This window comes from Schistocerca serialis, chromosome 11 (assembly GCF_023864345.2).
Source record: "Schistocerca serialis cubense isolate TAMUIC-IGC-003099 chromosome 11, iqSchSeri2.2, whole genome shotgun sequence".
In the NCBI taxonomy this organism is placed as follows: domain Eukaryota; kingdom Metazoa; phylum Arthropoda; class Insecta; order Orthoptera; family Acrididae; genus Schistocerca; species Schistocerca serialis.
Window position 1 is genome coordinate 64,812,604 of NC_064648.1, and position 23,657 is coordinate 64,836,260.

The 23,657-nt window shown below is 38.0% G+C and overlaps 1 protein-coding gene across 1 annotated transcript in view; it reads left to right on the top strand.

Annotated features, from left to right (window-relative positions):
- Positions 1-18,181, top strand: part of LOC126427264 (uncharacterized) — a 121,088-nt gene extending 102,907 nt beyond the window's left edge. The window contains exons 8-9 of the mRNA XM_050089517.1: positions 5,433-5,540; positions 14,478-18,181. Coding sequence (XP_049945474.1) covers positions 5,433-5,540; positions 14,478-14,544 — 175 coding nt within the window. The 3' untranslated portion in view covers positions 14,545-18,181. The remainder of the gene's footprint in view (positions 1-5,432; positions 5,541-14,477) is intronic.
- The last annotated feature ends 5,476 nt before the right edge of the window (positions 18,182-23,657 follow it).

Genomic DNA, 23,657 nt, shown 5'->3' on the forward strand with positions numbered 1-23,657 from the left:
AGTCGTTGTTACCGAGTCTACAGTTCCTTAGGAACTTAAAGAAGACCTCTTAAAGTGTTTCATCACACACAAAGTCATGAGATCCTTCAACCCTTAGTCCCCAATGCTCTCTTTCTCGATTATTATGATAAAAAACAAAGGAACAAGGTAAGCCTCAGCATATCATCATAATACCATCCATCTAGGCTGTAGCATGAAGATTCCATGCTGTAGCACATGAATGAATTAGGACCACATTCATGCAGTAATAAACTATACCCATGTACTTGCTGCCACAATGTTGTACATCATTTTTTTAATTAAAAAGTCTTTAAATAAAAACGCATTTCATCTTTGTGGTTCATCTTTGGATTATGTATAGGGATAAGAGTATAAGCAAAAATTAATGTACAGTCCTAGTTTGTACAATTCTAAATCCTTCCAGACTAACAATGTAAGGGGAGGCCACTTGTGGACTGAATTCAAAGGAATAGTACCAACAACAGTTGAGAGGTTTATACTAAATAAATTAACTAAAGACACAAAATAAGTCGGAAAAATGTTCATCTACATCTTTATGGCTACTCTGCAAATCACACTTAAATGCCGTGTGGAGTGGCTGAGCAGTTTGAGCCGCCTTGCCACAGATTTTGTGACCCTCCTGCCCGAGATGCGACTCCTCCCTCGGGCATGGGTGTGTGTGTTGTTCTTAGTATAAGTTAGTTTAAGTAGTGTGTAAGTCTAGGGACTGATGACCTCAGCAGTTTGGTCTCTTAGGAATTCACACACATTTGAACACTTAAATACATGGTAGAGGGTTCATCGAACCACCTTCACACTAATTCTCTATTATTCCACCTTGAACAATGGATGGCAAAGTTCAACACCTGTGTCTTTCCTTGCAAGCTCTGATCTCCCTTTGTTATTCTGATCGTTGTCAACAAAATACTTTCACATTTGGAGGAGGAAATTGGTGACTGAAATTTCGTCAGAACATCCTGCCATAATCAGAAACACTTTTGTCTTAATGGTTTCCACACCAAATTCTGTATCATGTGTGTGACACTCTGTGCTATATTTCTCGATAATTCTAAACGTGCTTGGCTTCTTTGTGCTTTCTTGATGTACTCCATTAATCCTATTTGATAAGTATCCCACAGCATGCAGCAGCACTCCAAAAGAGGATGGACAAGTGTAGTGTAGGCAAGTAGAACAGTGTTTGATTAGCATTCGCTAGAGCATTTTCTGTGTGTTCTTCCCAATTTGACTTGTTCATAATTTTAATTCCTGGGTATTTAGTTGAATTTACAGCCTTTAGATTCGATTGATTTATTGTGTAACAGAAGTTCAACGGACTCTTTTTAGCACTCGTGTGGATAACTTCACTCGTTTCATTATTTAGCTTCAATTGCCAATTTCCGCACCATACAGATACCTAAATCGTTTTCCTTGCAGAAACAACCAAAAAAGCATGCCAAATTTAAACGAACGCAGAATCCAGAAGATTGGCGATCTTTTACAGAAGCTCAAAGTTTAGAGCAGACTTCTGTGTTTCATGCTTATAATAATTTCCACAGTGAAACTTTGTCTCGAAACGTGGCAGAAAATCCAAAGAGTGTATGCCCTATGTAAAGTATGAAAGTGGCAAGACACAATCAGTGGTTCCTCTGCATGATAGTAATAGAAATACCATCAATGTCACTGCTGCTGAAGAGCCTTCCGAAATTCCTTCACTAAATAAGGTAAGTAAATATACCAGACTTCAAATCAGGAACAGCTGCCAACACGAGTAACTTAGAAGTAGTTGTCCTCAGAGTAGCGAAGCCACTTAAATTACTTAATGAGAGCAAGTCTTCTGGTCCAGATTTTATACGAATTAGGTTCCTTCCAGAGTATGTTGGTGCAATAGCTCCAAACCTATCAACCGCTTGCTTGACGAAATTTGCATAGGTCACACCAATATTCAAGAAAGGCAATAGGAGTAATCTACTAAATTATAGGCCAGTGTCATTAATGTCGATATGCAGCAGGATTCTGGAACATTTATATAGCGTTCAAACATATGATTTACCTCAAACAGAATGTTCTTGACACATAGTCAACATGGATTTAAAAAACGTCATTCCTGTGAAACACAAATAGCTCGTTACCCACATGAAGTGTTGAATGCTATCAACTAGGGATTTTAAATTGATTCCTTATTTATAGATTTCCAGAAGGCTTAAGATACCATACCCAACAAGCAGCCTGTAATCAAATTTCGCACTTATGGAATGTCGACTCAGTTACGCAACTAGATTCATGATTTCCTGTCAGAAAGGTCACATTTTGTAGTAATGGACAGAAAGTCGTGGAATAAAAGAGAAGTGATTTGTGTTATAGGTCCTCTGTTGTTCCTTATCTATATAAACGATTTAAGAGACAATCTCAGCAACTGTTTTAGGTTTTTTGCAGGCGGCGGCAGTGGTGGCGACGGTGGTGGTGGTGGTGATGGTGGTGGTGGTAACTATTGATGTCATCGGTCGCTAGGCTTGCACACTATTTAATCTAACTTAAACTAACTGACGCTAAGGACCACACACACACACACACACACACACACACACACACACACACACACACACACACCCGTGCCCAGGGGATGACTCAAACCTGCGATGGGGGTAGCTGCACGAGTGTGGCAACACGTCTCAGACCTGCAGCTACCAGGTGCAGCTGTTTGCAGATGATGCTGTCATTTATCGACTAGTAAAGTTATCAGAAGATCAAAACGATGAAGACAATATATCAGTATTGTGCAAAATTCAGCAATTCACCCTAAATAATGAAAAGTGTGAGGTCATCCAAGGATGCTCAAAGGAATCTATTAAACTTAAGTTACACAATAAAGCAATCATATTTAAAGCCCATCAGATTAACTAAATACCTAGGTATTGCAATTACAAACAACTGGAACTGAAAAAAAAATATAGAAAACGCTGTGGGGAAGGCGAACCAAAGACTGTGTTTTATTGGTAGATGCAACAGATCTATTAAAGGGACTGCCTACACTACACAATGAAGTACAGCTGACCAGTGTGGGATCCTTACCACAAAGGATTAATGGAGCACATCAAGAAAGTTCAATGAAGGGCAGCGCATTTTATACTATGGAGAAATAGGAGAGAGAGTGTCACAGACATAATATAGGGTTTGGGGTGGAAATCCTTTCAACAAAGGCGTTTTTCGTTGCTGCAGTACTTTCTCAGGAAATTTCAATCATCAACATTTGACAGAAACCTACTTAGGGGGAAACGATCATCATAATAAAGTAATTGAAGCCAGAGCTCACACAGAAAGATGTAGGTGTTAGTTTTTCCATGTGCTTTTAAAGAGTGGACTAATAGGGTATTAGTGTGAAGATGGTTCAGTGAACCCTCTGCCAGGCACTTACGTGTGAGTTGCATAGTATCCCTGTGGATGTAAAATTAGGAAGTTTTATTGAATTTAAAATTTTCCTTTTGCAATGTTCTAAATATAATAAAACTGCTTTGTGCTAGACTGAAACATGCATCAAATCAGATGGACCTGTCGAGACCTCCTTTTTTCAAATTGTAAAAACCATCAAATTGCTCTGAGCTACATTGAAGCATGTGTCAGGTGAAATGAACCAGCAGAGATCTAGCCAAAAACAACTAATGTAATGTGTAACTGCAGGTATGAATACAAAATAAATAATCAAAATGAATGAGAAATATATAAGTGAAGTCACCAGCATGCCGGAATGGTTAAATGGTAGGACCACACTCACACTGAAGTGTACAGATTTAAACAAAATACACAGTAGTGACAGTGTAACGTCACAGATGGAATATGAAGCGGCCACACAGCGGAATGAGGCTTGCGTATAGTGTCTGTGGAGGACATACTTAGGTGGCGCTCAAAGCAGTTATGTGACCAGTGTGATGTTTAATGCTTACGAAAAAGGTCCAATAATGATTGGTTCACTAAAACGAAATTAAATGATTGCAATTAATCAGAACACTGTTGCCCAAATAGAAACCTCTAAATTACTCCAAGTGAACCAAGTAGTAACATCAGCCATAACTAAATAAAACTAAGTTAAGCATCAAGGATGGACGTCATTCCAATAACTGAGGATAGAAAAGTTTGTTAAAACAGCAAGTCCCGACTTGAGTTTAAAAATATGTCAAGAATGATTCACTTCAGGGGAAGTTAATAAACTGAAATGGAACTCATTAGAAGAGCATAACGAAACTTGTCTAAAAGTGTTAAGAACTGATATCACCAAATGATAGTGACCGTGATTTCTGCTAGTGAATCAGTCAAAAATTGTTTGTTGACAGTACACGTGTACTCTAGGATTTCCAACTCTTCCAATAAATCAAGCTTTTTGCCTTTCTGAGCTCAACATGAGATGCAGAGATCATAAATTGGGGTGACTGGTCCCCTGCAGTCTCCAAATGTTCAGCAAATGTAGGATGCTACTTTACGTGATGTTTTAGTTTAACAAATGCTTGCTAGATCTCATGCTAAATATTCTTCCAATTCGACAGACAATGTGGGTTCATCTTGTTAAATGTGTGCTTAAGTCCAGCACAGAGCCATTTTATGGTTTTTAAAATGTTGAAAAGGGAAAGGCCTCGGTGGATCCATCTGATTTGACATATGCTCCAGTCTAGTACAGAGCTGTTTTATATTGTTTCGGATGTATATTGTAAGAGGGAAATTTGGAGGACAGGTAACAATTCCTGATTTGCATTTAGAATGTGGAAGTAGGACCATAACCTAATTTCTGTTTATTTTGTTATCCCTGTAGATGATCTAAAGACGGCAAACAACAGCAAAATGCGTTGTTATTAAAAGACTAAGATGCAAAAAAGAATGTCTTTCTTTCAGATATTCTACTTATTGTTGCTGTAACAGGTGGTCTAATGAAATGGAAGATATTTACGAATTGTACATAAAATCTAATTGTGAGCTTGCTGCTTCAAGGTACCACATTATGTATAAACTGAACTTGTTCACTGAGTGCCATGCGGCCAAGTACTGATAGTTTGGTTATATTACCTGTTATTGGGAAGCTTTCATCGTGGATTCTCCATTTAGAGCCAAAAATGTTTGCTGTAAGTAGCTAAAAAATCATGTGAAGTGGTAAATGAAATTTTTTCATAAACAAGGCTTCTGAAAAACAACTTGTTTAACGAAATGAATGATTTATTACTAGCACATCAGTATGAATGCAGTTCTGTGCTACACAAGCTGGCAAATCAATGTGGAGACTCCACCTGCAAAAAATAGTCTCAACTCAGAAATTGTGAATCAATGTGTATTTCTTTATGTGCATGCTATAAATTCACTATCCATTCCAACTAAGAATTTTTGAATCTAAAATAATGTTTTTCTGTGTACAGAAAATTAAGATATTTACTGCTCTTTTGTTAATGCTTCAGACTGATTAAAACCACTGGTGAAGAAACATGTCTCCAGGGAGCAACTGGTGATGAGCTGGACATTGCTGCAGAGAGATCAGCACATTCTGTAGGAATTAGAACACCGAGGCAAGTTTCTTCCTCTCAGGAGCAAATTGCCTTTTGCTCTAGTAGTAATTACAATTTTGAGGAAAATGTCTTCACATGTAGTTCATGCCAGCAGTCGTTTTCATCAAAATACAGTCTCACAATGCATGTATTCATTCACATTGATGGAGTAGAGCCACCTGAGAATATCTGTATGTGGTGTGGCGGAGTATTTACCTCCCGTGACAGCCTCAGCAAGCATTCTGTGGTGCAAAAGTTGAAAAGTCGAGAGAAATGTCATCAACAAAGCACTCTTTCTTATGAATATGATAGTCTCCAGTTCTGTGAAGTAGTGTCCACTGGCGAGACACCACACACATTTGAGTTTTGTGAGGAACTGTTCACTCCATCTGCTCAAGCCAATAAAAATACGCTAGCATACACTGTCGAGAGGCCACATAAATGTTCTGTCTGTGGGAAATCTTTCACTGCGTCTGGTTCTCTCAAGAAACACATCTTACTACACACTGGTGAGAGACGTCACAAATGTGATTTTTGTGGTAAATCTTTTACACGGATTTATTGTCTGAAGACACATGAATTAACACATAGCGAAAGAACGCACAAATGCGAAATTTGTGGAAAAGCCTTTACTCAGTCTGGTCACCTCAAGAAGCATGAATTCATACATACTGGCGAAAAACGTCATAAATGTGGTGTCTGTGGAAAATCCTTCACGGAGTCTGGTAATCTCAAGAAACATGTATTAACACATACTAACGAGAGACCACACAAATGTGTTATCTGTGGGAAAGCTTTCATTCAGTCTAATAGCCTCAAGAAACACGCAGTACTACATACTGGCGAGAGTCGACACAAATGTGACGTGTGTGGTAAAGCCTTTCATTATCTTTACCATCTCAAGCATCACGCATTAACACACACTGGCCTGAAACCACATAAATGTGACATCTGTGGTAAATCGTTCACAGAGTCTAGCAATCTCAAAAAGCACGAGTTCATTCATACTGGCGAGAGACCACACAAATGTTTCTGTGGGAAATCTTTCACTAAGGCACGTCATCTTAAGCAGCATTTATTAACACACAATGGCTTGAGGCCATAAAAATGTGACGTTTGTGGAAAAGCCTTTAATCACTTGTATGTTCTCAATGGGCATGTGCTAATACGTGTTGGCGAGGGAGCACATAAGTGTGATGTCTGTGGGAATTCCTTTAGACAGTCTAATAATCTCAAGAGGCACACTATAATTCATATTGGTGAAAGGGCACATAAATGAGATGTATGTGGGTCAGCTGTTATTCCATCTAATGGTTTCAAAGGCACACATTAATAGATACTGATGAGAGACCAAACAAAACTGACACCTGTGCAAATGCGTTTCACTTACTGGTTATCTTGGGAAGCATGCAGTAATAAATAATTACAAGACATTATATAAATCTGAAAACCATAGGGAATGAAATAGGTGTTATTGATGATATTAATAAAAAAGACATTCTTCTATGAGATTCGTTTCATGTGTGAATTAATGAACATCACTGATCTGCCTAAATCGGCCGAAATCAGTAGTATATATTGGAGAAGTGCTGTGGTTCTAAGACTGTTAGCTGCAGTGTCAGGTTTCTTACAGCTAATATTAGGTCAATAGATCAGTTAATGTGCGGGGTGTATTACAGAGTTAAGACTGAATCTATTATCAGGGCTAGCATTTTGTTTGAAAGTAATAGCCTGCATGGTGTAGAGGAGAAATGTGACTATTGTGAAAGATATTTCTTTGGAGACATTTAAAGGCTACAGAGTTGTGTTTAGTTAACAATGTTTACACAAATGAACGTGTATCATCTTACATGTGGAAATGAGTGCAGATATTGTAAAAAACAAGGAATAAGAATCATGTAAAAACTGTTTTGGCGAAAGTAGACATCTTAAATTGTATATTTGTATGTATTAAGTATTTGTTTCATATCTGCAAAATTACGCTGGGCCCTTGAAAGTTCACAATATATGTATACTTTTCAGTTCTTTTAAATAGGGTGGTTTATTAGGCTGTACTCTAGTAATATAGTGTTTCATATTCAGAAGAAAAATTCATTCTCAGATGTTCATTTGAGGTGTGTTTTAAAATATCATTGAAACAGGCTGAATGGTATCTGTAATTTAGTTCATGGACCAGATATCATGCAGATGCATCTTTTATGAAGGTGTGGATGATGATGCCTACTTGCATATTTTGTGAAATTGAATTCATTCTTTGAGTTTATAGGTATGTTTACACTATTTAACATATTTTATCAGTCCCCTGTGAAATATTGTGTCATTACTTATGTATTTTATGGACTGCAATTAAATTATTTTCATGTATTTGTAATATTTGTTTTATAATTTTCTACTGACATTTGTTTCTTTAATTGTTTATACACACATCAAAAAAAGTTTTGTATCACCCCAGTTCTCAGAATTACTGAAGATAGATGCTGACTGTGGATATTGTATCACAGTCACAGTCCCTTAGTCTGTTCAGAGATGCCAATAAGACCAGCACCTGTTAGATGGAGAGGGTCCAACAGTTCTAGTAATTCCACCAAGAAGGTCGTACACGGATCATGTTGTCTGTAGTTCAACCTTGCCTAGACGGTCAGTACCATGGTTCAATTGTGTCCACATAGTTGCTTTGTGCCAGGAAGGGCTCTCAACAAGGGAAGTCTCTCAGAGTGAACCAAAGCAATGTTGTTTGGACATGGAGGAGATACAGAGAGACGGTAACTTGGCAAGGTACATCTTTGCAAACATGACACCATGCAGTGCAGCACAGATGGGCTCAGCGACATGCCAAATGGACCACTAAGGATTGGCTTAATGTGCTCTTCACTGATGAGTGCCACATATGCCTTGAACCACACGATCAGGGGAAACATGTTTGGAGGCAACCTGGTCAGGCTGAAAGCCTTAGGTACACTGTCCAGCGAGTAAAGCAAGGTGGAGGTTCCCTGCTGTTTTTGGGTTGCGTTATGTGGGGCCGACATATGCCGCTAGTGGTCATGGAAGGCACCAAAATAGCTGTACAATACGTGAACGCCATCCTCCTACCGATAGTGCAACCATATCAGCAGCATATTGGCGAGGCATTGATCTTCATGGACGACAATTCACACCCGCATCATGCACGTATTGTGAATGGCTTCCTTCAGTATGACGATATCACTTGACTAGAGTGGCCAACATGTTCTCCAAAGATGAACCCTATCAAACATGCCTGGGATAGATTGAAAAGGGCTGTTTATGGATGACATGACACACCAACCACTCTGAGGGATCTATTCTGAATTGCCATTGAGGATTGGGACAATCTGGACCAACAGTGCCTTGATGAACTTGTGGATAGTATGTCACAATGAATACAGGCATGCATCAATGCAAGATGATGTGCTTCTGGATATTAGACATTTCAGTGTGTACAGCAGTCTGGACCATCACCCTCTGAATGTCTCACTGGATGGTGGTACAACATGCAAGGTGTGGTTTTGATGAACAATAAAATGGGCAGAAATGATGTTTATGTTGATCTCTGTTCCAATTTTCTGTACAGGTTCCAGACCTTTCAGAACCGAGGTGATGCAAAACTTTTTTTGATGTGTGTATTTAACCATTCACACAATAACAGTTGATATCAACGCTACATTAATTCAGAGGACCCCAATGTTGTTGCTCTATTTCATTCATTTTAATCCTGATTTATTTCCTTATGTATTACCCATTACACTGAGCTATAGGAAATTTCCTTTGTTCTCAACTGGAGGTAACAATCCCATAGGGTCAACGTTTGATATTTTCAGAATGCAGGATACATTTAAAAAAGGATGAAGCAGCTTTTTGTGTCAAGTGCTATTCTTCAGATTAATGCATACCACAAGATTTTTTTTGTTTTCTTATTCAGATAAATGTAAATGTTGTGTGGCTAGGGCCTCCTGTCAAGTAGACCATTTGCTGGGTGCAAGTCTTTTGATTTTACGCCACTTCAGCGACTTTCGCATCGATGGGGATGAAATGATGATGATTAGGACAACACAAAACGCAGTCCCTGAGTGGACAAAATTTCTGACCCAGCCGGGAATCGAACCTGGGCTCTTAGGATTGACATTCTGTTGTGCTGATCACTCAGCTACTGGGGGCAGACTACTTATTCAGATAAGGAAGAACTGTAGGATTGTTTCATACTTGTTAGTCTTTTATCATTATTTGTGGATAATACATAATTATTTCATTTTAGCATGTTTTACTTTTCTTTACCATCCAGTGGTGGTATTAACCCTTTCAGGCTGCCTTATTCCTTTGGGATTTCTTTTACAAGAGTGTAACATTGCTTGATATGAAAATGTCATGCATTTGAAGTAGCCAGAAAAATTCTTTTCCCTGAATCAACAGAGGTATTCTGAAAAAACAGGAGCTGGTGATCATTCAGTATCCAACTACCAAATGTGATCACCTTTATCACTTCTGTTCCTCCTCCTTCCTTCTCCTAGTACAGCCGAATTACTAATCTGTCGTGTAATGCATCACATGACAGGTAGAATGTCATTTTCTAGGCTTGGGTGTAACAATATTGGAGCATTACAAGGTGCCTCCATAATTTCCTGAAAGTCTTGTGTACATTTATCTGCCCTGACCATGCACTACTTCTCTTCTACACTTCATGCAGCACTCTACTGTTCAGTACTTTGTCACCTAAGAGTCCTCAGTAGAATCTGTTGGATTTGAACAAACTCTTAAGGTGTTATATTGTCTATTGGCAATGGAAATTCCTTTCTAGCTCTCAGTTAGGATGGATTCGACATACCATAAGCGTCAATTGCAAAAGTTAATTTCCTATTTTCCAGACTTGGATTTTTGAAAATTCAAATAGGCCTCCACCAACTCTCACTTCTCACATACTTCTTTTACAGTCTCCAAATGCCCTTGCCGGTTTTCACTAGCTATTAGCAAATCATCAGTGTAAACTGCAATTTTCTTCAAAAACTTCTCTTCTAGCATTGTGTTTAATGTCTGAATGAACGCAAAAACAGATTCATGCAACCTGGAAGATAATTACCCATACTGGTAACAACAGCCTTTATATAGAAATGCCGTGAATGGTCTCGATTAGAGATAGAGCGAAACCTTGTGGTAGTCATGTGTTAAGTCTAAACTTGTGAAGATTCCTGCTGCTTTGAATTTCTGAAGTATTTCTTCTATATTTATTGGTCTATCTCATCCCTGCTCAAATACTTTATTTGCTTGGCATGCATCTAAAACCAGACGATTTTTTTCTATTTTTCTTAGGAACAAGTACGAGGGGTATGTTATGGTGATTCCTGGCCCATTCAATCACACTGGTGAGGCCATCTTTTGCTATTACAGACGAATTTCCACGTTTTTGCAAGATATTTGAGGTCCTTCTATCTTCATTTCAGGCTGTGCCTCCTGAAACTATTACCTGTTTCCTGCTTGGTAATTCATAGTTTGAGTTCCATTGCACATTGATTGCCAAGACTCATATTCATTCCGGCACACCCCACACCTGTCTTCTCCTCATATCTCCATTCTCATAGTTTGATTGACCATAATTGTGCATCCTACACAAATCTTCTTCGCAGCTGTCATATTCCCATTCCTTGTAGCTTTGTTGTGTATAACCTCCACGTCCTCTACCCCTCTGCCTCCAACCTTTGCTTCTTTGTTCTACTTCATGCCTTTCTGGTGGTCATCTTTCAGTATCAGAAGTGTTCCTGAATGTTTCCGCCAGCCTCTCCTCCCTCCCCATTTGTGTGCCTATCATATGTGGTTGTTCTGGTGAGTATATAATCATTCGCATGATATAGCTACAGACATCTTGCAGCAATTGCTGTATTACCCACTGGACAACCATTCTCTCATCAAAAAGGGCGTGGTTTCTTTCAGGTTTAGAACAGTTTCATCCAACCTTTTATTACACGGGCAGTTACAGATTGATATTAGTATGTCATGTTACTTATTTTTCAACCACTATTTGTCAAGAAACACTCTCTTGAATTCCCCATATGACATACATTCTCATTCAAGTCATATGCCCCAGTTACAAGCTCTGAGTGATTCACTATATAATTTATTTTTGTTTCTTCATCCCAACTGTGCTCTAACAGACTTAAAAAGTTTTTAAGGAAAGCTGCTGGTTGGAGTTTGCCCTTGGGATGAAATTTTGCTGTATTTGGAGCTATTAATAAAATCCACTTGTGAGCTGCTTTTACCAAGTATTGTGGCTTGCCCATTAAGGATCCCATCTACTGTATTATTTTCTTCTTTAGTGCCAAATACACCCATTTTCTCCATGGTTTGTTGCAACTCTCCTACCACCTTCTCTACCTTTCTCTTGATTTATTAACCTTTTTGGTTATTTTCTCTTATTTTTCTTTATGCTGCATGAAAGAGTTGATACCACTTCAATAGTGTCTTCCAGTTTTATATAATTTTTACAAACTTTACTGATTTTGGCATTATTTAAGTTTACTTGGTTTGTTAATTCTTAGTTCACAACCAACTAACCTTTCTCTGCATTCTGTTATTATGTTATCCAGTGCCTGTTTAAATTCTTTAACTTCTCCCTATAATTTTTAAATATTTCCTTCTGTGTAATTTGTTGAAGCCATGCTATGCAGGAGGGTCATCATACTTTCACTATATCTTTCTTTTTCTACCTATTTTGTCAATGTTTTTGTGAATGTTTCTTATCTTCCATCCACTTTGATATTCCTTTCTCCTTGCTCCTCTTTGCTGTGTATCCATTTTTTGTGCTAGCTGTTATGGATATAGTTCAGCTCTCTCGCTGCCTGCTACCTGGCATGTGTTCATATTTGATGTGCTTTCTCCCTCTATGCTGTCTCCTCCCCATACTTCTAATGAACTGCCGATCAGATCAATAGTTATTTCTGTCAAAATATCTTCCCCTTTTATCGAATTCTCTGCTATCAACCAATCTGAAAATTCACCATTTTCACAAAACTCACTTTCTTTTTTCATCAGTTCGCACTTGGTTTTCTTTCTGAGATCCAATGGTTTCATTTTATTAAATTTCTTTCTCTGGTAATTTCTACAATGATGAAACGTTTGCTGTATACAGCACATGCATTTTCATGCACCTATTTCCGGTTTTCACTCTACTACCATGTGCAGTTCACACTTTTGTTAGTTGTCTTTTTAAATTCTCAACATGGTTATTTGTCTAAGCACTTGTGACACTTATATTTTTTTAAGTTTTGTCCATCCACTGGCTGTTGCAAGATGCGACTTTCTTGTATTCCCATTGTCCGCTGCAAGTGTTGGCATGGCTTCTGCTTGCTGTATCCGAATTGGTTGATGCCTGTACACTGCTGTACACTGTTCACTCTATTTCTTCTTTGTTGCACTAGCTGTTTATGGTTCGGTCATCCAAATTCTTGCAACATTCACGTGTTCTGTCATGCATGACAACTGTAAGTTTCAATCCTTTATTCTTCCAATGAAAAGCTGTCTGTTTTATGTTAGCCAGTTGGACGAAAGTTCTACACAATAGCAAAAAGTGGTCTCTTACATCCAAGGTACAAGTACCTAACTAATTAGGCCTGACCATGTACCTAGTGGCACATGTCCTTTCACTACCTTCCACCCCTGAACAAAAATCTTAAGTTCCTTCCAAATATCATTAATATGATTGGGTTGTTAAGATAATGACTGAATTTTGAAACACTATCTATTTATTATTAAAACAAATATTCCCTATCTGCCCTAGGCCTTTCACGCTAAAAAGCACTTTCACGCAGGCTTTTTATTTATTTTGTAAAGTAACCATTACCACTATAATCTGTGTGAGTAGGTGCTCGCTCCATCATTCTGTTATATCATTTCACTTTCTACTGTCAGACTAACTAACTGCTTCCTGCATACCAGCCATAGTCAAAACTCGATCTCATACTAGAATGATGGGGGTTCCCTGAATCTGCAGTGTCATATACAAGAGGCAATGGCACATATGGGTGAAGTCAATTCTGAATCAGAATCATAGGTACCCTTACACAAACTTTCACATAATCCTCCCGCTGTCCACTCCTGCCTTCTCTTCAAGCTCCAGTTCACTTGCTCTCCAAACCCCCTGTATCCTTCCTTAAATCTGATTCTTTTGTCAACCTCAGTTGCATGAATATACAGTATGTAGTGGTTACCAGTTTTGGGCTGACATGCCTACTCTCAAACCACACATCTTGTTCATTGTAACTAGTCTACACTGCTGTGCCAAAAGACACAGGTAGCTCATGTACAGAAATTCACTCTGTGGGTAACAAGTACTCTGGATGCTATTAGTTTACATGTCTACCGTTGCACCTGACTGATGCAACGAAATCCCATGGCAGAATGTTGCATTGAATTTGTAAATTCTTCCCTACATTACTGGGTTTTATACACTAGTAAACTATGATTTTGTTTTGTAGCAGAGCCACATAGGTTAAGTTAACCTACATCTACTACTTCGTATATCCATAATTGTAACGGACGACTTGGGATGTCAGCTAGTATAATATATGTTAAAAATGACGAAATTCCTCCAGCTGTATTAAGGTGTTGGTTTTATTGGCAACTAGTTGAAGGGGTCATTTTTAACATATACATCTACCACCTCCACAAAGTAAGTATATGCTTTATACAAATATTAAGTTTATAATCACTCCTAATAGTTGTTAATGAATGCCATGTTTTATAACTAGTGAAGTGACTGTAAAGGTGTGTCACTTTTGAAAATGTATATATAACTTATTTTGTTGGGTTCAGAGCTTCACATGATGTAAATAGTAAGACTACATTAATATGTAATTAACAATAATCATGGAATATCACAGTATATGGTTTAGGTCTGCAATATATCATAGTGTTTTGTCATCTTGGAAATACATGTAGAATCTGTGTTTGTTTCAGATCTTCATGTGCTGTAAGTAGTGGGACTACACTGACATTAATTTGGTGGAGATTCATGTTATATTGAAATGTGTGGTCATGAATGTAATATAGTCACTGATGTTCCATCTTCTGCCAACCACCCATACCTACCTCCAAATCTTCCCCATTCCCCATCCATCCCAACACCACCCACCCCTTCAACTGCCCTCTCCACTCCCCCACCCCAGAAACCCCCAACTTGCACCTCCTGCCAACTGTACCTCTCTTGCCTCTTACTCCACCCATTCCACCCCATTTCTTTTCCTTTTACTGAACATTTGTGTTGCATTGTAGGCACTCTCATGTTTTAGGTGCATGTGGGAAATGTCCTTGAGGATCTTTCAGTTTCTAAGTTTTGTGGCATTTCCACCATCTCATGTTGGTTGTGAAAATTGTTGCAGCGGTATGATTTCTTTTAAGTTTCCAGGAACCAGTGAATTATGATTTTATAATATTGCAGCCACACAATCATTTTTGAAATCAAATTTTATTGTGTATCTAAAGTGCTTAATTTACATTCCGAGTATGGAGTGTTACACACTATGTCTGTAAGAGGGTGCTATGAATGTATATTACAAGAATGTGTTAAGCACTTAGACAAATCAATATCCACCATGCCTTTCAGGGTAATGCCTCTTGTAACCCAAAGATGGTGTGGCATGCACAGTCGTGCAGTTTTGTTACAAGCTCTGCCATTGTTTTGACAAATGTTAATGTCAGTTGTTGCACTGAAGTGACGAATACAGACATACTGGCCCTTAACTACACCATATTGTGTATCAGTGGTTATTCACTTTGCACAGTATCAGCAATATTATGTTTTTATGGTATGTATTGGATCATGTAATGTGATGACTGGTTTGTAAGACAGAAATGTTTTTTTACAATGATGATGTGTCACAGAGAGGTAACATATATTCTAATATGTAAGTAATGTTTTCACATAGACAGTGACTTCTTGTTAGTATACCCTGCACAGTGTGATACGCACACATTACTAATTTTCAGTTCAACATGCACTAAACAATAGCTGTAAAGCTGAAATATTGATTGTGTGAAATAAATGAACAGTTTCTAGTCAAATGGTGGAAATGTCTTTCAAAAAATTCTATATGACTGATCCACCATGAAGGTAAAACCATTGTATGAATAAGTGAGTAGTTTACAGTGCATTTATAATAGAAATTCTCCGGTACATTAAAACTTTTTTATATGTCGAACTTACAGTCATCTATGATACTTCTCTTTACTAATAATGAAGAAATTCATATACTATGGTTTGAAACTTTATCTTGTATTAAAACACTGAAAATTATCGAAATTGAAGTGTATTCAAATTAAGCTTATTGGTAAAATTATGATGATTATTTACAGAGAAATATTGCATGTGTAGATTTATTACACTAATCCGCATGGTATCAGATGACTGAAACTAATGTCCTTTGCAACTTCTGCATATTATTCCAATTCCAAATCTGTTTTCATTTGTTTCATGTCACATAGAGTTCTGCTGCTATTTGACTTCGAAGGATATTATTGTGCTATCAGGTTATGTGTACTGTTGGAGGGAAATTTCTCAATAACGTGCTGTATGCCTTCAGTTTTTTACACCTGTTGATGCTAGTTGGTTTTGTGTGACCTTGAAAGTATTGTTTATCTCACTGGCTTGCATTATCAGTGCTATATTGTGATTATTCTGTATATTTAAGATGGTGTTAATTATACAGCTTACCTGTTATTTGTAGTTACTACAATGTTAACATGCCAGTGTTTGAACAACTCTGATGCTTTCTGTTACTCATATATTTGTGAAAATTACACACTGCCTAAACAGAGAATAATTATAACAGACTTTGTTAAAAAATGCTTACCAGTCTTATTTTAAAATGTAACTTGGTGACCAGAAAACAAGTGGATGCCAAAGACAGTTTGTCATTATTGTGTTGAGAGGTCAAGATTGTGGACAACAAGGAAAGAAAACATGCATGCCATTTGCAATTCCAGTGGTGTGAAGGAAGTTTAAAAATAACCTTAATGACTGTTACTTCTGTTTAGTTAATATTCTGGGGTGCAGTTCGAAAAGTGAGAAACAAATTGTGTATCTAAGCATTGATTTAGCTGTTGGACCAGTTGCACATGGAGAAGTTCGGATTACTCCTCTTGCTCCAGCTGTTGTAGAGAATGTGGCAGTAGATGGTGATGAAAATGGAGTTGATGCAATTACCAAAGATGGTCATGTTTACCAGGCTGTGTGTGACTGTCTCCCACAACTGTTCTATCAGAGTGAACTTAATGGCTACATATGAGATTTAAATGTGCCTAAGGAATCTGCAGAACTACTTGGCTCCCAATAAATGACTAAGAATCTTCTGGTACCAGGAACACATTAATAATGGTACAGACATACTGAGAAAGAATTAGTTTCTTCATTCACACAGAATGAGTCCTTGGTTTACTGCAATAATATAAACGAGTTAATGCACTTCTATGCCATTGAACATGATCCTGCTGAGTGTAAACCTTTTCTAGACTCACCAACGAGGAGCGTGAAAGACGTTTTGTTGCATAATGGGAGTGCATATGGTTTCATACCTGTGGTCCATTCAGTTCAAATGAAAGAGACCTAAGAAAACATGAAGATACTTTTTAACAAGTGTCCAACATGAGGAGCACAAAGAGCTTTTTTTTTTACTCCAGAGTTATCAAAATACTGTTAAAACATGAAGTGGGTTTCACAAAAATGCCTTGCTTTCTATGCAAATAGGACAATTGGGAAAGGCAAAGACTCGGTTGTGAGAGTTTGGCTGGAGTGGAAAAATTTTATGCCTGTAACTAGAACTATCCTGCATGAACCACTTGTAGAAAAAAAATAAAATCTTGCTTTCAATACTGCTCATAAAATTGGGCTTGATGAAGTAATTTGTAAAGGCTCTACCACAGGACAGACCCTGCTTAAAGTATCCTTCCAAGAAATTTTTGTTTATCACACAAGACAAATTGAAAGCTAGAATTTTTTTGGTCCTCAAATAAAGGAATTGATGAAAGATGAAGATCTTGATAAGAAAATAAAGAATAGAAAAGTATGAGCATTGACTGCCTTCTGATCTGTTATTGAGCACTTTATAGGTTTAATAAAGATCCTATGTTTAAAACAACTGCAAAATTTCAAGATGGGTTGTAACATGAGTGTGAAAGTCCACTTTGTGCACTCACATATTGACTGTTTCCTGGAAAATTTGTACACTATAGTGAAGAGCAGAGTGAGTGTTTTCACCAAGATATTGAGGTGGTGGAGAGGAGGTATTGGGAACTGGAGTGCAACTATGATAGCTGATTACTGTCTGATGTTGGAGGGACAATCATTATATGCAAGGCTGTGCAAGGAAGTCAAAGAAGAGAAAGTTTAAAAATTAAGGGAATGCTATTGACTTCTTTTCTTAAAGGTAACCACAAAATAAATTAGTGAAGTTCTCTAGAATATTTTTTCAATGTATTTTATTTTTTAAATATATTTTGATTAAAAACTTATATTGTGTAAAATGGTGTTTATATTTGTGGGGTCAGAAGTTAAAAATCATCAGAATTTTACTTTTTATTTTGTGTAAAAATCTGATGTGATAGATAAAAAGTGAAGTTATTTCTAGTATCACCACAAAAACTGATTCACAAACACCTACTTTCAACAAATCTTCTGACAAAATTTTTAAAATGCAGTCTAGTGTTATTTATTTAGAAACAATTAATGTATACTCTAGCTCACTATTAAGGTAATGCAATTAGTAATACTGCAGTGATTATTATGAAACTGATAAATTTTATGTAGTTAATAACTGCTCACCAATGCAGTAATTCATCTCCATAAAAATAAGACAAAACTTGACAATCCATTGCAATAGAAGGGGAAAGGGGTATAAAGAATTAACTTCTTCAAAAAAGAATTTAGTTGTTCTATATGTCTAAATGTGCCTTGTGTATGCATCATTCACATCAAATGTATTGTAATTAAAAGTTTGCCCAAAAACTTGGTTAAAGATGGATAACATTGTGTCAAATTTTGTCTGGGGTATATTTTTACGCCTGTCTACAAAAAAATTCAATGACTAAAAAAGCTGTAATTACAAGCAGCAGGTTTTATGAACATATATCTTTCTGATCTTTCAGTAGAAGGCATTATCTAAATTTTCTACTTTTTCATTCATACAACCTCTGAAAATCATCAGGAAGTTTCTTCTTGACAGGAGAAACCATCTGAGGATGTTGAATTGTTGCCTTGAAGGAATATTGTGGAATTTACAGACCATGATCTAACCTAAGAGCTACAAATACAGCAAATTTACTTGGAAAGCCTGAAGAGTCACACCATTTATTAAAAAAAAATTGAGTAAAGGAACTAAAATTTTGAGAACATGAAAGAGAAAATCTTTAGCCACCAAGGGATGCAGGAACCTTACATAAACTAGGAAGAAGTGACCCGAAACATAACCAGACCCAGTTTTTAGTTGCCCTTTGTACTCAAGTTGTGGGGTTAAAGAAATAACATATGCAAAAAGTCACGTTTGTAACCAGTGGCTCATTCCCAGTGACCTATAAAGTGGTAAAATGGTTCTTTTTCAATTACATCAGTGATAGACACTACCAGCTACACATGTGTCTGCAGATGTTGACTGAAAATAGTTACACCTCCTTAGATAAATCAGGAAAATGTAACAGTAGAACATAGAAATTTTATGATTTTGACTAAGATACAGTTGAAGATTATGTTAAACATTTCCTAAAATTGGACTGTCAGTCCTCATGCTTTAAAATTTCAACCAAATGGAGAGCTAATTATGTAGAGAATGTGCATTCTTTTGCAGGGAAAGTACTGTGAAGTTAATATCAGTGATATTAAGAATTTATGGAAACTAACAGAATATTTGATCATGATCAGAGACTGTTCTATTTCCATGAATTCTTAAGTATTTGGTCACTCCAATCTTCAAGATAATCTTGTCATCTGTCATGACCGTACTGTATATTTAAAAAACTGTACAAATTGTATCCAGATATGTTAAATTACAATGAACATGTCATCATAAGCCTACACTTCAGAAATAAGGCAGTTAATTCTGGATTGCAGCTGCATCTAAGTTGGGAAACTGTATGTCCATTCCCAAAAATGACTTAACTTTCAGCAAAATTATATGTACTGATTTTGGTGAAACATACTGCACACCAGTAAGAATTTGAAACAGCAGATTTTCACACGATTTGCCATAATTGGAAAAAAAATAGTTACTGCAAAACAATATGATCACCAATCCACTGCAATAATTCTACAAAGTAAATTTATAAACAGATGTGTGCTTATGAGTCCATAAATGTATCAAATGTATACTGAAAAAGTTTCCTTGTCAGACTCAAACAGAAGTGAATTTTATGTAAAATTTTGGAAAAATGGTAGTACCATAATTACTCTGATTCAAATAACATGCAAACAACAATGCAAATGTATCACTACACATTACTGCTTACCTGTGCAAAATCACATTGTCGAACACAAAGAAAACCATTAAAATCTGTTTCTCTGAATACCACATGGAACAATATTGTTAACAGAGTGATGAATCACCTCTGGGGCACTGTACATCAAGCCACAACAAAATTTATTCTGTAAATTCACAGGTACACATTAACTGTCAAAAAACTATGAAGAAACTGTCCAGAATAAGTATGAACAAAGAAAATCAGTTGACACTACTTTAATGGTACTAATTACTTTCTTAATTTCAACATTAACAATCTGTATAAAAATTTTGATTGATACTCCAGATTTGTGAGTAAGAAAGTAATTTTTAATTAGTACAGAATCTGTCAAATTCACAGAAAAATTGTGGTTTTGGTTTGGTGGTAATTGTGTTGGTTATTGCATACCCATAGGCATGCTTCAGTAATGCATGAATGGACCAGAAATGCTCACAGCAGGTCCAAGTTAACTGCGTCAGGTATCTATTGGCATGCTTGCTTACCAATAGGCAACATTCTGGCAATGTGTGGCATGTATGGGCTTGGGCAAGCAAAAGCAATACAGTATGAACTGAGTCACCCTACTGTACAGATGCACTTTCCATAGACTGTAAGTTCAATCCGCCAACTATGTGGGTCAAGCTTAACACAAGCTCACCATCAACATGTGTGGAAGTTTGTTTGGTGCATCACGTTTGTTTTTGCTTTGGCTATGTCGTATCCGCAAAGTACACAGAACCCAACAGTTGAGAGGAAAGTGCTTCAGTCATGCTTCCATTCTCCCGCACAGCTGCAATTGGATGAAATGCTCATCACCATGTAGTGTACAGCCTCTTGGATTGGTGTTAGAGTGGAACTATTATGTAGACACCATTATCACTATTACTGGTTAATAGACATTGCTGTCAGATCTTGTTTTTGTCACTTGTTCATTTACTCATTTTTACAGAATAAATATATTTTTGGTAAATGTGTACTTATCAGTTCTCATCACCACACCATCACCATAGCCTACATCCTGAGTGAAGTGCATGGGTGTAACAGTAAAGTCAGCTTACTGCACGACTGACATGTAAGCAGTAATACACAAGTGTTCTCGCTTCACTGGTGACCCTAATTTGATCTGTAAGCTAAATATGTGGTCATCTTTCGTCTGTGGGCATGATGCAGAACTGCAGTTGATCTAACACTTACATCCTTGCATGTGAGCAGTGATTTTTCTTGTGGACGTACCATCTAGATTTAGACACTACACCAAGATGACAACGTTGGAAGAACTGCAAAAGACAATAGACAAAAGCCAAACGATAATAAGATGAGCAGTTAGCGTGGAACCAGCTGCTGGAGAGAGAGCCACAGGTACTCTCCGCATGACAGATTCTTTCCACCTCGAGCCATCTCAGAGAAACATGGAAAGCATGGCCACACTGACACCACCTACTGTTGCAGGAGTGGCAAGCACAGGACAGGTGTTGGTTAGAATGCTGCCCTTTTGGCCTCGTGATGCAATCCTATGGTTTAGCCAAGTAGAGGCAGTTTTACTGAAAGCAACATCACTAGTGCCAACACCAAATTCGAACACATCATGAGCCAGCTAGATCAGGACTATGGAGATGAAGTGCACGACATAATCACTGCCTTGCCGATGCAGTTTTTGTATAACCAACTGAAAGAGCAGTTAAACCAGCAAATTTCATGGTGTCAGGTATAACAGGTCCATCAGTTGCTGGACCAAGAGGAGTGTGGTGACAGGAGGCCATCCGAGTTCTTATACAACCTGCGGAGCCTTGCACAGACAGACATGGTCTGGGACTCAGTGCTGCATGCTGTATGGACATGCAGCCTCCCATAACAAGTGCAAGTGCTCATTGCCATTCAAACAGAAATGCAGCTGGATGCTGCTGCAGACTTGGATGATCGGGCACATGAAATGCAATGGCGCTTAGTACTGTTGCTGTAGCAACCTACAATGTTGTAGCCCCATCAGTAAATTTCACTCCCTGGTGACACACATCTCCTGCAGCCACCAGGCCAGATGCCAAACGGCACCACCTAGTTCAGAACTAGGCCACCCAGGTGACAGCACTCGTCACACAGGTTGACCATTTGGTACCCTCACAGACACAGCAGCAGGGGCCGTAGTGGCAGCAGATTCCACTACCACCAGTCCAGCTCTTGCAACCATCAGTACAGTACCAGCCATTCGAGTGGCACGCAGCCGACGTCAGAGTAGCTGCTGAGCCACTTGTGCTGGTGTCATTCCTGCTTTGCCAACAGAGTGACAAAGTGTCAGCCTTCCTGCTGACACCCAAATGCCAACTGCAAACCTTGCTGCAGTACAGTATCCAGGCATCTCTCCCTAATGGAATGGGCTATCAGGGCAACGTACCTTGGCGACATGGGTTCTAATCTGTCTATATTATCCGATTAATGCTAAGAGAAGGCTGAGACACTGTCTCTTATGGTGGCAAACGATTCAACAATAAAAACACATGGCACATGTCACCAATATTTGGACCTTGGGCTTTGCTGAACATTCATGTGAACTTTTACTGTCACTGTTGTCAGTGAGCCAATCCTGGGTAGATTTTGTCAGCCACTACAGCTTATTAGCTGGTATCACGAATGCTCGTCTGATTGATTCAATAACAAATTTGAAAATAGCAGGGCAGTGACAACCAGTCACATTCTTCACTGTTAAGCGAGTCCTCCAGACTGTACACAGACAAACTGGAGACCTGGAGTTCATTCTCACACCTATGCCCTGAAGGATGCAAAACATTCGACGATGCACTACATTGTCAAATACGTGACCTACTCATCTTGCGCTGTTCGCATCAACTTGTGCTGAAGTGACTCACTGTAGCAAAGGCCATGTTGTAACATGGCATTGTTTGACCATCTTGCAGCCCCCTTGTTCCCTACCTTGCACTTACAATGGAAACTCCCCATTGCACCCCTCTCAGATTTAGTGGTAAAATGGCCCAGTGGAAAGCCCGTCAAAAATTGAACACACATCAAGCATGAAAACAGGAAGAAGATCTACTTAACTGTGAAAAAGAAGCAAAACAGGAACAGTGAACAAGCCAAGCTAATGATGTGCAACAAAGAGTGAACTGCAAGACTGGCTTTGTCGTGCTTTTGTGGTCACTGTGTTTGACTGTACAGTGGGAGATCTGTGTTCAGATTTCCCTTATGGCTCATTTTTTCACAAAATTATGAACTTTCCATTCGGTTATTGACGTATCTGTTCCCCATCCTGTAGTCTTGGCAATTATTGTACTAAATATTGGTTATAGAATATGAGTCATGTAGTAAGAATATATTACCATCACAAGTAAATGTAATGAATAATGAGAGCTGGCGAGATGCTGCATGAACCTCTCACAGCATTGAAAACAACAAACGGCTGTGAACTATGTTACAAGGAAGGAATTCAAGAGTCAAAACTCCTAAAACGGAATGCAAGAGTCATAGCATGCACTACATATGTAGAAGAAATAGGAGGTACATGTGTCTAGAGGTCCCTTCTCTACACCTTGCTGTTACAATCAGACATCAAACCATTACACAGACACAAATTTGAATACAGAGAACAGACATGTCAATGACCAAATGGACAGTTTATAATTTTGTGAAAAAAAAGGGCGGTAG